The 13,563-nt window shown below is 34.2% G+C and overlaps 2 protein-coding genes and 1 long non-coding RNA gene across 5 annotated transcripts; 1 reads left to right on the top strand and 2 right to left on the bottom strand.

The window, feature by feature from the left end:
• Positions 1–6,738: 6,738 nt before the first annotated feature.
• LOC107954661 (uncharacterized) lies at positions 6,739–8,729 on the bottom strand. Of its 2 annotated transcripts, none has more exons than XR_001699641.2 (3): positions 7,365–8,729; positions 7,044–7,088; positions 6,739–6,972 (listed from the first exon to the last, which is right to left on the bottom strand). It is a non-coding gene; the product is annotated as an uncharacterized lncRNA (long non-coding RNA). The 2 variants fall into 2 exon arrangements; XR_001699640.2 differs by having other exon boundaries at positions 7,044–7,176; positions 7,365–8,664.
• A 726-nt stretch (positions 8,730–9,455) lies between these two features.
• On the top strand, positions 9,456–10,322 carry LOC107954660 (calmodulin-like protein 3). The gene is made up of 2 exons (XM_041096554.1): positions 9,456–9,557; positions 9,682–10,322. Exon 2 carries the CDS (start codon positions 9,684–9,686, stop codon positions 10,140–10,142), a length of 459 nt encoding a protein of 152 aa, XP_040952488.1. The 5' UTR covers positions 9,456–9,557; positions 9,682–9,683; the 3' UTR covers positions 10,143–10,322.
• A 151-nt stretch (positions 10,323–10,473) lies between these two features.
• On the bottom strand, positions 10,474–12,958 carry LOC107954659 (protein FAR1-RELATED SEQUENCE 5). Of its 2 annotated transcripts, none has more exons than XM_016890285.2 (3): positions 12,623–12,958; positions 11,073–11,731; positions 10,474–10,820 (listed from the first exon to the last, which is right to left on the bottom strand). In XM_016890285.2, the coding sequence occupies exons 2-3, from the start codon at positions 11,625–11,627 to the stop codon at positions 10,599–10,601; spliced, it is 777 nt and encodes a 258-aa protein (XP_016745774.1). In that variant the 5' UTR covers positions 11,628–11,731; positions 12,623–12,958; the 3' UTR covers positions 10,474–10,598. The 2 variants fall into 2 exon arrangements, with proteins under 2 accessions (XP_016745774.1, XP_016745775.1); XM_016890286.2 differs by having other exon boundaries at positions 10,802–10,993; positions 12,623–12,927.
• Between the last annotated feature and the right edge of the window lie 605 nt (positions 12,959–13,563).

Genomic DNA, 13,563 nt, shown 5'->3' with positions numbered 1-13,563 from the left:
TCTCTTGCCATGATTTTTGTTATGTTTGCTCAGAAATATTTGAGAAAAGGGTATGAAGCTTATTTTGCTTTTGTATTGAATACTAAAGATCCAGAGTTGAAAATTGAATCAGTGTCAGTAGTTTGAGAGTTTTCCGATGTGTTTTCGGAAGAATTGTCAGGTTTGCCTCCTATTAGAGAAGTTGAATTTGGTATTGAGTTGATTCCAGATACAACTCCTATTTCTATTGCTCCTTATAGAATGGCCCCGTTGGAATTGAAAGAATTGAAAGCTCAGTTGTAGGAATTAACTGATAAAGGTTTTGTAAGGCCTAGTTGTTCTCCGTGGGGTGCACCAATGTTTTTTGTGAAAAAGAAAGACGATTCGATGAGGTTATGTATAGATTATCGGAAGCTTAACAAAGTAACAATAAAGAATAAATATTCACTACCTAGAATTGATGATCTTTTTGACCAGTTGAAAGGAGCTACTGTGTTTTCCAAGATAGACTTGAGATCCAGTTATTATCAGTTGAGAGTTAAAGAGTCAGATGTTTCGAAAACTGCTTTCCGAACTAGGTATGGTCACTATGAGTTTCTTGTGATGCCATTTGGATTGACTAATGCTCCTGCTATTTTTATGGACTTAATGAATCAAATTTTCAGACCTTACTTAGATAAATTTGTAGTTGTGGTCATTGATGATATTCTGATTTATTCTCGTGATGAGATTGAACATGCCGAGCATTTGAGAACCGTTTTACAGATTTTTAGAGATAATAAACTTTATGCCAAGTTTAGTAAAAGTGAGTTCTGGCTTCGGGAAGTTGGATTCCTTGGACACATTGTCTCAGGCGATGGTATTAAAGTTGATCCGAGTAAAATTTCAGCACTTGTTAATTGGAAGCCTCCTAGAAATGTATTAGAGGTTAGAAGCTTTCTTGGATTAGCTGGTTATTACCGATGATTTGTAAAGTGATTTTCCATGATAGCTACCCCTTTAACAAGGTTGTTGCAGAAAGATGTCAAGTTTGAATGGATAGAAAAGTGTCAGCAGAGTTTTGACAAGTTAAAGGCATTGTTGATTGAAGCTCCTGTTTTAGTACAGCCAGAACCGGGTACAGAATTTGTGATTTACAGTGATGCATCCTTGAACGGAATGGGCTGCGTACTTATGCAGGAAGATAAAGTAATCATATATGCTTCCAGATAGTTAAAGCCACATGAGAAAAACTATCCGACGCATGACTTAGAGCTAGCCGCCATTGTATTTGCGTTGAAGATTTGAAGACATCACTTGTACAATGAGAAGTGTCGAATATTCACTGACCAAAAAAGTTTGAAATAATTGATGACTCAGAAAGATTTGAACTTGAGGCAAAGAAGATGGCTAGAGTTTATTAAAGATTATGAGCTAGTGATCATTATCACCCAGGTAAGGCAAATGTTGTTGCGATGCCTTGAGTGGAAAGTCTTTATTTACATTGAGAGCTTTGAATACTAGTTTGGCTTTATCAGATAATGGTTCTGTTTTAACTGAGTTGAGAGCTAAACCGATGTTTCTTGAAGAAATCTGTAAAGCTCAAAAAAATGATAGTGAGTTACAAGCTAAAAGAGCTCAGTGTAAGATAGGTGTAGAGTCTGATTTTCAGATCGGTTCTGATGGTTGTTTGATGTTCAGAAATCGGATATGTGTACCGAAGAATAATGAGCTTGTTCGAAAGATTTTACAAGAAGCACATAGCAGTTCTTTGTCTATTCACCCAGGTAGTACAAAGATGTATAATGATTTCAAGAAAATGTACTGGTAGGTAGGAATGAAAAGAGATATTTCAGAATTTGTTTCTAGATGCTTGATTTGTCAGCAGGTAAAGGTCGAACATAAGGTACCTTCAGGTTTATTGCAGCCTGTGTTAGTTCTTGAGTGGAAATGGGACCGAGATATCATGGATTTTGTAACAGGGTTGCCGTTGACATCGAGAAAGAAATATGCAATATGGGTTGATCTAGTCAAATAAACAGAAGAGAAAGTAAAAGTCATTAGGGATTGCTTGAAAGTAGCTTCGGATAGATATAAATCTTATGCAGATTTGAAAAGAAAATAGATTGAGTTTCAGGTTGGTGACAGGGTATTTTTGAAAGTATCCCCGTGGAAGAAAATTTTCAGATTTGGCAAGAAATGCAAACTAAGTTCACGTTTCATTGGACCGTTCGAGGTGACTGAAAAAAATTGGGCTCTTAGCATATCGGTTAGCTTTGCCAACTGATTTAGAGAAGATTCATAATGTATTCCATGTGTCTATGTTACGTCGTTACCGTTCTGATCCGTCACATGTGATCTCACCGACAGAGGTTAAGATTCAGCCAAACATGACTTATGTTGAAGAACCGGTAAAGATTTTTGATCGAAAGATTAAGCAACTAAGGAGCAAGAGTATTGCACTTGCGAAGGTGTTATGGAATAAACATGGAGTTGATGAGGCTACATGGGAGCCCGAAGAGGCTATGTGAAAACAGTACCCAAATCTCTTCACAGGTAAGATTTTCGGGGACGAAAATCCCTAAAGAGGGGAGAAATGTAACATCTTGATTTTGGGTCTAGTCGGAACAGTAGTTTCGGGACCACAAATCCGATGAAGAAAAAAATTTATTTTATTATATTTTTATGGTCTACGATTTCACAAGATGATTTCGTGAAAATTTTGTTCGAAAATTTCGACGTTTGGGCACTCAATTTAGTCAAAAGGACTAAATTGTAAAAAATGCAAAAGTTGAGTTCTACATGTTAGAGGTGTCCAATTGTTATGAAATTTTAAATTGGATGTCATTATATGGTAATTAGATCATTGGTTAATTTGGTAGACAAAAATGGACATGGTTAGGCATGTTTCCAAAGTTTTTCATTAAGGGCATTTTGGTCATTTAGTTATTAAAATGAATTAAAAACAAAATTAAAAGCCAATTTTTGTTCATCTTCAACCCCATGGCCGAATTTCACAAGGGTAAACCATGGCTAGGGTTTTTCAAGCTTCCAAGCTCGATTGTAAGTCTGTTCTAGCCCCATTTTTAATGTTCTTTACGTTTTTGGAATCTTGGTAGCTTAATTTAGCTTATTCTAGCAATAATTTAACCTAGTGTTCATATTTGAAAAAATATTCATAGGTGAAATATGTTTATTTTGATGTTTTATGGTAGAATATGAAGCTAGAAATTATGTCAAACAACTTTTGCTAGTCAATTTTAAGTGAAAACGAGTATATTGACATAATCGGCAAAAATACCTAATGTTCATAAGTAAGGGTTAGAGTAAGAATTTTATGTTGTCATAGAAGGAAAAAATGTTCAGCATATTATAAAACATAAGCATAAGAGATGAAGTTTAATTTCTGAGCTTTGGGGCAAAAGTGTAATTATGTAAAAGTTTAGGGGCAAAATCATAATTTTTTAAAATTTAGAGTCGAGGACTGTTTTGATGAATGTGGGTATTAAATAAGCTAAATTTGCAATTATAGATCATGAACAACGAAATCTGGAGCTAGACCGGGGAAAGAAAAAGATTGAGGACTAAAGTGTTAGATTTGATCACATTTTTGTACCGAGGTAAGTTTACGGTAAATAAATGCAATATTTTGATAATTATTATTAATGTTGTTATTTTCAGCGATTATGTATTTATTTCATGAAAATATCTAATGTTGACTTAAGTATGAGATGATAGAGAATCAGTGATAAAAGCCCCGTTGAAACATTAGGAATGTATCGTATACAAATGTCATGAAATTTGGGTAAAGAGATCCCATGTAAGACTATGTCTGAGACATGGCATTGGCATCATTGAGATTATGAGAGGTCTCATGTAAGACCATGTCTGGGACATGGCATTGGCACCGAGATGAGAGGTCCCATGTAATACCATGTCTGGGACATGGCGTTGGCACCGAGATGAGAGGTCCTCCGTAAGACCATGTCTGGGACATGGCATGGGAACCGATATGAGAACTCCCATGTAAGACCATATCTGGGATATGGCATTGGTAGTACAAGAAACATCCCATGTAAGACCATATCTAGGATATGGCATTGGCAGTACAAGAAACATCCCATGTAAGACCATGTCTAGGATATGGCTTTGGCATGTTATTATCAGAAAAGAGACCCAAGTATCCTTATTATTCCAGTGTGGCTCAACGGGCTAGTAAACAAATTATGCTCCATGAAAGTTCAGGTAAAAGCATAAGGTGAGTTATAAGAGTTAAAAACATATTATGTTATCAATTGAGAACCAACATTTCAGCAAGAGAAGAGTAAGTTATAATCATGATTTATCTAAGTAAACAAGTAAGTGAACGAGTAAGAGATTAAGTAAAGAGGAAATTAGAGATCATGACACTTGAGTATATTCATTTGTGTTAAATGTTGTTATTTATTTGCTTGTAAACTTACTAACCTTTATGCTTACTTCCTTTATTTTCCTTCTTTTATAGTATTGCAAAGCTAATTCAGGGATCTTAAAGACGTCTAAGAACGCTCACACTATCAACAACAACTCGATATTTTATGATGATCAATGTTTGAGCTATGGCATGTATAGGGACTTAGTCATTTTGAATGTATGTCTTTATGATATTGCTAAAAGATGATGTGTAAATATGTGATAATGTTTAGCTATTAAAATGGCTAAGTAAGAATATGTTTCGTATTATGAACACCTAGGTGATAGTTTATACCTAGAAATTATGAAAGAGTAAAAATTTGCAATGAAACAGTTTTGGCACAGCAGCAGTTTCGTGACCTTGAAAAATCACCAAGGATAGTATAAAATGAATTAGAGAGTGAATGATATATATAATTAAAGCTTATAGAGTCTATTTTCATAAAAAAAATAACGGTGTGGGTAAAAGAATTTTATTTTCTGAGATATTTGAATTTTAGTGAGCAGGGTCAGAATGGATTTTGAAGTCCCCTGTTCTGACTTTATAAAATCATTAAAACTTGTAAAAAAATATTTATGAGTTGTAATTTATATTTATAGATTCCTTATTGAGTCTATTTTCTGTAAAAACAAGTGAGAACACTATATGAAGTCTGTACAATGAGATAATTGAATTTTAGTAACGAGAGGTCAGGACAGTCTATTAGTGAAAGAGGAGAGACTTTAACTAATAAACTGTACTAATTGGCTAAACTAAAAATTCTGAAAACTTTATGGTAAAAATATATATGAGTCTAGTTTCAAAGAAAATTTACGGATCTAAATTTTGAGTTCTGTAGCTCGATTTATAATTAATTTAGTAATTGTTGTGCAGGTGGACAGCCTTATTATGAACAGTGAAATAACTTTTAAAAGTAAATTTTTATGCCCCGAACTTTTAAGTTAAGTCAAGTAACGCCTCATGCTCAACTCCGGCAATGGTCTCGGGTAAGGGGTGTTACAGTCCCTACAAACTCTTTCAGCTTCGGGACATCTTCGTAACTAGGTGATGCACTTGACACTCCTTTCCCCACGACTGCTCGACACAAGGCCAGCTCTCTCTTGAGCTCCTCTATTCTTGCGCTCAAAGTTATCATCGTGACCATTGTTTCCTCCTTGAAAGCCTTTACTAGTGCTTCGAGAGCATCATTCCTCTCCATTAGCTTCTTTCTTTGGGAATCTAGCAACTCTTGCTCGCTATCCTTTTGGAAAGTGAGCCACATGGTCACGAAGTCCCTGGGCTGCTCCTTCAAGTCATCTATACTTTCCTCAAGCGCATTGTTTGACTCTTTCGCGTCCTTCATGGACTCCCCAAGTTTATCCACGTATTCCTCAACAGCCGACAACATCTCCCTCAAAGACTTTCTAGCCCACCTTTGTTTGAACTCTTCTTTCGACATTCCAACGGTGCCTTTGAACCAATAGCTCAGATACCACTTGCCACGGGGCTAGATCTTTTGTCTTCCGATCCATGCGGCCTTAGGCGATCCGTTCGTCCAAACTCGCCTAAGTCAACCTTAACTCAAGTGAGGATTCCTTAAGAACTCATCCAAGGCACCAAGTTGAATAACAGAAGTGATTTATGCCAAAAGAAGCTACAAAGAACAACGAAAAGAGCGCACACAAAGTGTTTGAGTAAATGCTCTCAATATTCTCTTATTCACAAAGAATAATGAAACAATGAATGGAGTGAGTACAAATGAGGGGGAGGCTCTCTATTTATAGTTGAGCTCCCCTAAAACCGACGGTCAAGATACGTTTACATTGACGAACGAGATTAACCATATCCCTTGATTTTAAGGATTTACAAGATATGTCATATCAAATCTAATCTAATCTTTACAAGATATGATTCCCTCAATCTTCTAAGCTTAGTTACCAAATTAGCCTAAGTTGCCATATCTTCATTATAAGGCCAACCAGGCTTTAATTTGACAGCATTCTCCAACAGCTTCTTGAATCGAGCTAATTCTTGTGGGCCAAATGATCCCCATCTAAACAATAGACCTCCATTGGATGCATTTGGTGCAATGGTCACGAGCTTTGAACTGCGGCCTGTGACACTAGGACAAACATGTACAAGCAATACGAAGAATTACAACAAAATGAACTTTCCTTGTAACCAAACCCTAAAGCACTCTCAGAACCGGGACCAGAGTCTTTTTGTTATTCTCGTATAAGAAACAACGAATTCTCTCCATAGCATTGGCTTCTCTTAGAAAGTCAAACTCATATCTGATTTTGACAACACAAAGGGTAAATAATTAATGACATGCAGAAGAACAAAGAAATCCAAATCCGAGTGGTATGATACTCTCAATTTACATAATCTGAAAAATACATAAAAGAAGGATAGATGTGTTTTGCAAGGAACAATAGTGTGAATACAAATACCTGTTTTTCCATTTCCTTAATAATAGAAAACAGATCAAATTTGATATTAGTCTTTTGAATGTACCGTACAAATGCTTGCAAGTTACAAATGTCAGTCATCATAAGATCCTGGATTCCCAAATGTTGCACCTGCCATAAACTTGAATGGTCAAAATCACATAGACATATGAGGCTTTAAAATCATCTTCAAGGGGACTTACCTTAACAACATCGTTCTTATCACCTCCCAATCTTACTCGATGAACCTAATTCAGAAGCGAACATATGTTAAGGTATATCCATTCGGTTTTTGTAAGCATTATCCTATTTTCGGAACCCGAGAACCCTGCAAAACTGTTAAAATTTATGTAGCTTTAAAACAACAAATGTGTCATATCCTGCTGTATGTTGGAAAGCATGAAGCTTGTTTAATGAAAATGTTCAAATTTCAAAGATTTTATATGTTTAAATACATAAACCTATACCCTTCCCAGCATGCTCATATAAAACTTCAAACCAGGTAAAGAAATGAAAAGTAATACCTATGCGATCGGTGCTGAACCGAGAGGATTTACATCAAAATTCTCAAAATTTTCACCCATGCTTCGACCAAACTCCTTCTCTAAAACAAGTTGAACAACATCAAATGGTATATTTACCAATAAAAGTATTTAGTACCAAAGTAAAAAAGGAAAATATCAATAAGTAAAACAGGATTTCAAAAGGAACATAAATAAATTTGAACATACAGGTGAAATTTAGTCTTTAATTGAGCTGAAAAAAAACACAAAAAGCAAATGTTGTGCAGTTTGCCAATAGCTAAAAATAGTAAAATCAAAAAAATGAGCAATCAATAAGAATCAAACAGTACAAAAAAAGTAAAAACAGACAAACCCATTTAAATTTGAACTGAAAGAACACAAAAGCAAAGACTGTAATTTGCAAAGAGCTAAGAACAGCAAAATCAACAAAAGGGGCAATCAATAAGAATCAAATAGTACAGAAAAAGTAAAAACAAACAAACCCATTTTAATTGAACTGAAAGAACACAAAAGCGAAGGCTGTAGTTTAAAGAACTAAGAACAGCTAAATCAATCAATAAGAATCAAATAGTAAAGAAACTAAAAAAACTAAAACAAAAAAAAATCATGCTGTTTATCCCACATTGCTTATTGCTTTTGTGGATCCTTCACAAAACTCACTCGAAGTTGAAACACCTATCATTTCAACAATTACCCAACAACCAAAAACTATCAAATTAACAACAAGAAAAATAATTAAAAGAAGAAGAAGATAAAGAAGGGAACTTATAACCCATATAAATATCAACTGCTCGAACCCAGAATTGAAATGAATGATGCCAAGGTCTTAAATGAAGAGAAACCTTGTCTTGAATCGTTTTGAAATCAAAACCAGAAGCTAATGTGTTCTTCAATTGAGTTTGGACTTTTTTCCTTACTGAAGATTTTGCCCTTAATTGAGAAATTTTTACAATCTCGATTTCTAAGAAGAAAAGATTGAAAAAATTGGCGAGGGGCAATAGTGTTTAGGGCTTTATAAATGGAGAAATTAATGAACGTAGAGGCTGTAGTTGAAACTGCAGAAAGGATGACGATGAAAAATGAGGGTAAAAATGAAAAAAAAAGTGATCTCTCAGCATTCCTACTGTGCTCTGAATGGCAATTTAAAGGGTGGGGCAAAGAATGTTATTCATCCTCTATTCAGTGATGAGCGGGAATAGAAAACTAAATAGCAAGGCCTGTAATACACATTCCATTGAACCAAACAAGGGTTTGTGGTGGGCCCATAGAATTGAGTTGTAATGGCTATGCCATTACATTGAACCAAACAGGCTGTGAGTAGTTGCGCTCTTTCATGCATATGGGTATTAGATTCCTGAAAATAAAGCATTAATGGAAAGTTTTTAAAAATTACTTGGAAATTGCATTTATTTTACTGGACTTTTTCTCACGGTTAAAGGTTAATGCTGGTTCTGGATTGTGTGTGCCGAGCAGCCTTCTAGTTATGGTGAAGGTGGTTCAATTTTATTTGCTATCCTAGATAGAAGTACCCATGGCCTAAGGTGTTTTATTTGGTATTACATTTCGTGAAACCAATAGAGCTTCATCTAAATCTGGCATGCCGAGGGGCATAGCTAAGGGCTGGCTCCTTTGGTTAAATGGAGTAATAACAATTTTAGTCCCTTCTAATTACGAATTATTTAATTTAATCTTTTTTAAATAAATTTTTATCTTTTGGCTCCCAATTTTATTTCCACCTCACAATACCCCTGTTCGGGCCTGAAAATGAAAATCTAATATCCCAAGTTTTTTTGTTGATGTAAGGAAAGATGTGCTAAGAACAGTAAAAGGGCTCCATTTGAGAAAAAAATATTAAAAATAAATTAAATTGCAAGTGGGAACGATCCAAATGTCAGCATATTGACCCTATCTTTCGTTAACTTCAAATATGCCGAATTTAGTCCCAACCCACGTTAAGAAGTATCAATTTTAGGCATAAATCAATGACTTTTTAATTAACAACTCCTAAAATAGAAGTTGTGCATATTGTTAAAACCGTTGATTTCATCCAACTTATTTTAGTCTGCATGTTTAAAAACCTTCTTCTTTCTCCACTTTTTACTCAATAAACGTAAAAATCCCTCTTTTTCTTCAATTTTCCAAAAACCAGAATTTCTTTGTTAATTGTCTCTCCCAACTCCCATTGCTCTTTTGGTTTTTCTCAATCATCTTTTTCTTCTAATTTGTTTCTTAACATTCTTCTTTCTTTTTAGTACTTTCAACCAAATTTATATTGTTAAGAGTTTTATATTCTTTTTTTTTGTGTGTGTGATGGAAGGAATGGATCCAACAGAGCTTCGTCGAATGTTTCAAATGTTCGACAAGAATGGAGATGGAAAGATCACCAACAAAGAGCTTAGTGAATCGTTAGAAAATTTAGGTATCTTTATCCCTGAAAAAGAACTTACTCAAATGATCGAAAAAATCGACGTCAATGGTGACGGTTATGTGGACATTGACGAATTCGGAGCATTGTATCAAACTATAATGCATGAGAGAGACGAAGACGAGGACATGAAGGAAGCCTTTAACGTTTTTGATCAAAACGGAGACGGATTCATCACGGTGGAGGAGTTGAGGTCGGTTTTGTCATCCTTGGGGCTGAAGCAAGGGAGAACCATAGAGGATTGCAAGAGGATGATAAAGAAAGTGGATGCAGATGGTGATGGTATGGTTAACTTCAAAGAGTTCAAGCAGATGATGAAAGGTGGTGGCTTTGCTGCTTTGAGTTCAAGTTAATAGAGATTTGACAGAAAAAGAAAAACACCAAATATGTTCGAAAAGATGAGGAAGCCTAGCTTGGATTCTCATGCATCATCTTATTGTAAAAAATTTGCGATGTTCTCTCCCTATCATTATTAGTTTGATTTTATGATTTCTAAATTATTATTTAATTTATTGAATGCTCCATTTGAGTGATTGGTAAGAGTTGTTTGTTTTTTTTCTTCTCATCTTAGTATCCATATTTCCCTTATCGACCATCCAAATGAAGCATAAAAGATTAAAGAGATATCACATGTTTCCCTTTACTTAAGATATTTTGGGAAATTGTCAGATAGTGAATCAAATATGAAGGGGAAGGGCCAAATTAACTTCTGTTTGCATTAGTAAAATCACCATTGGATGAATTTAAACAAAGGGTGGAATAAGGGATTGTACAATTTTTAGACATTTTTTACCTAGCAAGAAGATAGACTAAACATATCTGCAATCTGAATCTTCCAGCCGTTCCTCTTCCAGTTCACTTATGTTCTTGACCATATCTTGAACCTTTTTTGACAATTGATCTGTATGTTCCTCAACAAATTTCAATATCGTGCGTAACTGTTCCTCGTAAGCTGCGCATCGCCGCTTACATTTTTGTTTCTCGTTGTTCAGCTCTTGTGTCAGTTCTCGTATTCTCTGATCCTTCTCATCCTAGGGAAAAAAATCATTGTAGGTGAAAATCAGAGGTAAAAAGGAGGTAGTTGCACCAACGGAGCATTTCCTTGTTTACATGTTTATTCTGAAATGATTACGAACAAAAGCTGAAAGGGTGATGGCTTACCAACCCTGATCCACAATTTCCGGCATCTTATTTGTTTAGTATACTGAATGTGATAGCAAGATCTAGTAAGCTAATCTCAAGTTCACCTTGATATTTACAATTAAAAGGGATAGACAATGTACCTCAGTGATCAAATTTTTGGTGGACCCTCGCCATGGCACTTTTCCAGGTGACATTAATGAGTGATTATGCTCCTTTACAAATTTGGTAACAACCCATTTTACACCATCCCTTAAAGCCAACCTCAGCATTGCAGGGCAGCCTTCTCGGGTGATAGGTGGGGGAGGAAGAACCCTGTCTTTTCTATACATATATTTCTTTTCACGGAAACCTTCTTTCGAACAAACAAAATCTTGACCAATTACACTATTGTTTATCCGTGAACGTCGATTATGATGGATTCGTACTGTAAAACCAATATGTCTGCCATAAGCAATATAAAATTCCCTTGCAGCATCTCTTGACTTGAACTCCATGCCAATATATGGCTCTGCAGCATTGCGTAACAAAGGTAAACCCTCACTAGACTCTTCTATAATCTTGTCAACTTCTCCCAAGCATAAATCTATGTTGTCTGAAATCCCATGATCAACCAATTCTTGCTCATCAAAGTTTTCGACTTGCAAACACCTTACACTTTCATCTGAATCTATCCCTTGACTAGATGCGTTCTCCATTATGTTCTTTCTCAAGCAAATAGTTCATTTATCAGCTGGCCAGAGGCAAGAATAGCCAAATAACTTCATTTTTCTAATTTCTTCCACGCAACATTTGCATCTACCTGCAATTGAAAAGAAAAGCAGACAGATAAGTGATACAAATAATAAGCAAAAGAAGAATCATCATGGGAATTTAGTGACTATAATTCAACTCAAATAAGCGGAAACATGAACCCTCGTTTTAATATATTATACATAGTATAAGGGACTACCAGGGGCCTTGAATTCTCTCAAGACCAAAGATGCATTCATTAATAGTAACAAAAGTGCCAATACCAGCTAAACTAAATGCCATACAATTTGCTCGGAAAGATCAAACTTAGCTCCTATTTCGATATCCCAATAACCAATACAAGCCACACTCAACATAAAAGTTCTATTTCTTACTCAATGGAACAACAACAATCAGTTTACCAACATGAAACCAAGTAATCAAAAGGAGTTTTCCCAAGTCTTGACGATTACTGGAAAATAAGCAAAGATCTTCTTAAAACAGAAACATTTCTAAGCACAGTTGCAAAGTCATTTAATTCAGCTCATAACCCTACTTTCAGAAAGCAAAGAATTAGCTGTAATTCTAACCTAAGCTCGTTCATAAATGATCTCTGGCATTTATTATCCAAAGATTCATCAATTCATTTTTCTAGTCAAACCCTTTTTTTTTACAAGTAAGCATCCGATTTACATCAAATTCCACAGCAGAAAAAAGTATCCCATTTTATAATCGTTTTGCTAAAAAATACAAAATTAACTTCCTTTTTCACCGATGGAAAAAAGAAAAACCGAGCAACTATCAGACAATAAATTACCATAAAAACATTGAATTTACTAAAATAAAGAAAGAAAAACACAAATTAAATATTATAAATCCACAAATCCTCAGTAAATAGACATAAATAATTTAAATAGAAAGAAACAATAACGGCAAACAAAAGTGAAAAATCAACTCTTACATGAAGTAATTGGAATGACGTTGTATAAGCGAAACCAATGTGACGCTGCCAAAGTTCATAGATTTTCCTCCTTCGGGTTTACAGGGAACCAAATGGTAATTATTTTTTTTTTAAATCCAAAGAAAAAAATGATGGTTTAAGATGATTATTTACCAACTACGAAGGAAAAGGAAAGAAAGAAACGCTGGGATATTTTTTTGGCCAATAAGAAACCCTTGGCATTGAAAAGCTTGGAATTTGCTAGGGTTCAGGTGAGGCGTACGGTAGAGCTTGATGGAGGGGAGCCGTATCTTATCACATCTTGTGTACCATCCTCATTTTTGGAAAGTAAACCTTAAACGACACCGCTTCATCCCTTTTTTTATTTTAATGCTTCAATTTTTCCTTTTATGTTAGCTTAAATTACCAAAACTAGTTTGGATACTGTATTAGCTAATTATATGTATAAATTAAAATAATATTTAATTATTTTGTAATTTTTTATAAGGATGATTTAAATAGATATTAGTTTATTTTTTTTATAAATAATATAAAATTACTTAAATTTTATTTCAAATATAATTATTTGTATAATAATTTAAATACGTTTTATATAGATTTTTAAATTTAAATTAGTTTTTTGAAAAAAAATTATTAAAAAAAATTATAAATATAAAAGAGTTTTAAATAATTGGAAAATAAGATATTAATAGTTTTAAATTGTCTATACATTTTTAATTTAATTTAAAGTGTTTATGGTAAGTTGTTATTTATTTTCATACATTTCTACTTTTATTTTGTAAAATTTTAACAATATTAATTATAAATTAGACTCTTAAGTTTTTTTTTTAAAACAAAAACTCTTAAACAATTTAGTAAAGACTAATAAATAATTTAACATAAGTTATAATTTCCATATGTTTGCAATAATTATCAACGGTAAGCATTTTTAATCAATTATT

This window comes from Gossypium hirsutum, chromosome D07, assembly GCF_007990345.1.
Source record: "Gossypium hirsutum isolate 1008001.06 chromosome D07, Gossypium_hirsutum_v2.1, whole genome shotgun sequence".
Classification (NCBI taxonomy): domain Eukaryota; kingdom Viridiplantae; phylum Streptophyta; class Magnoliopsida; order Malvales; family Malvaceae; genus Gossypium; species Gossypium hirsutum.
This window is presented reverse-complemented; position numbering and strand designations above follow the sequence as displayed.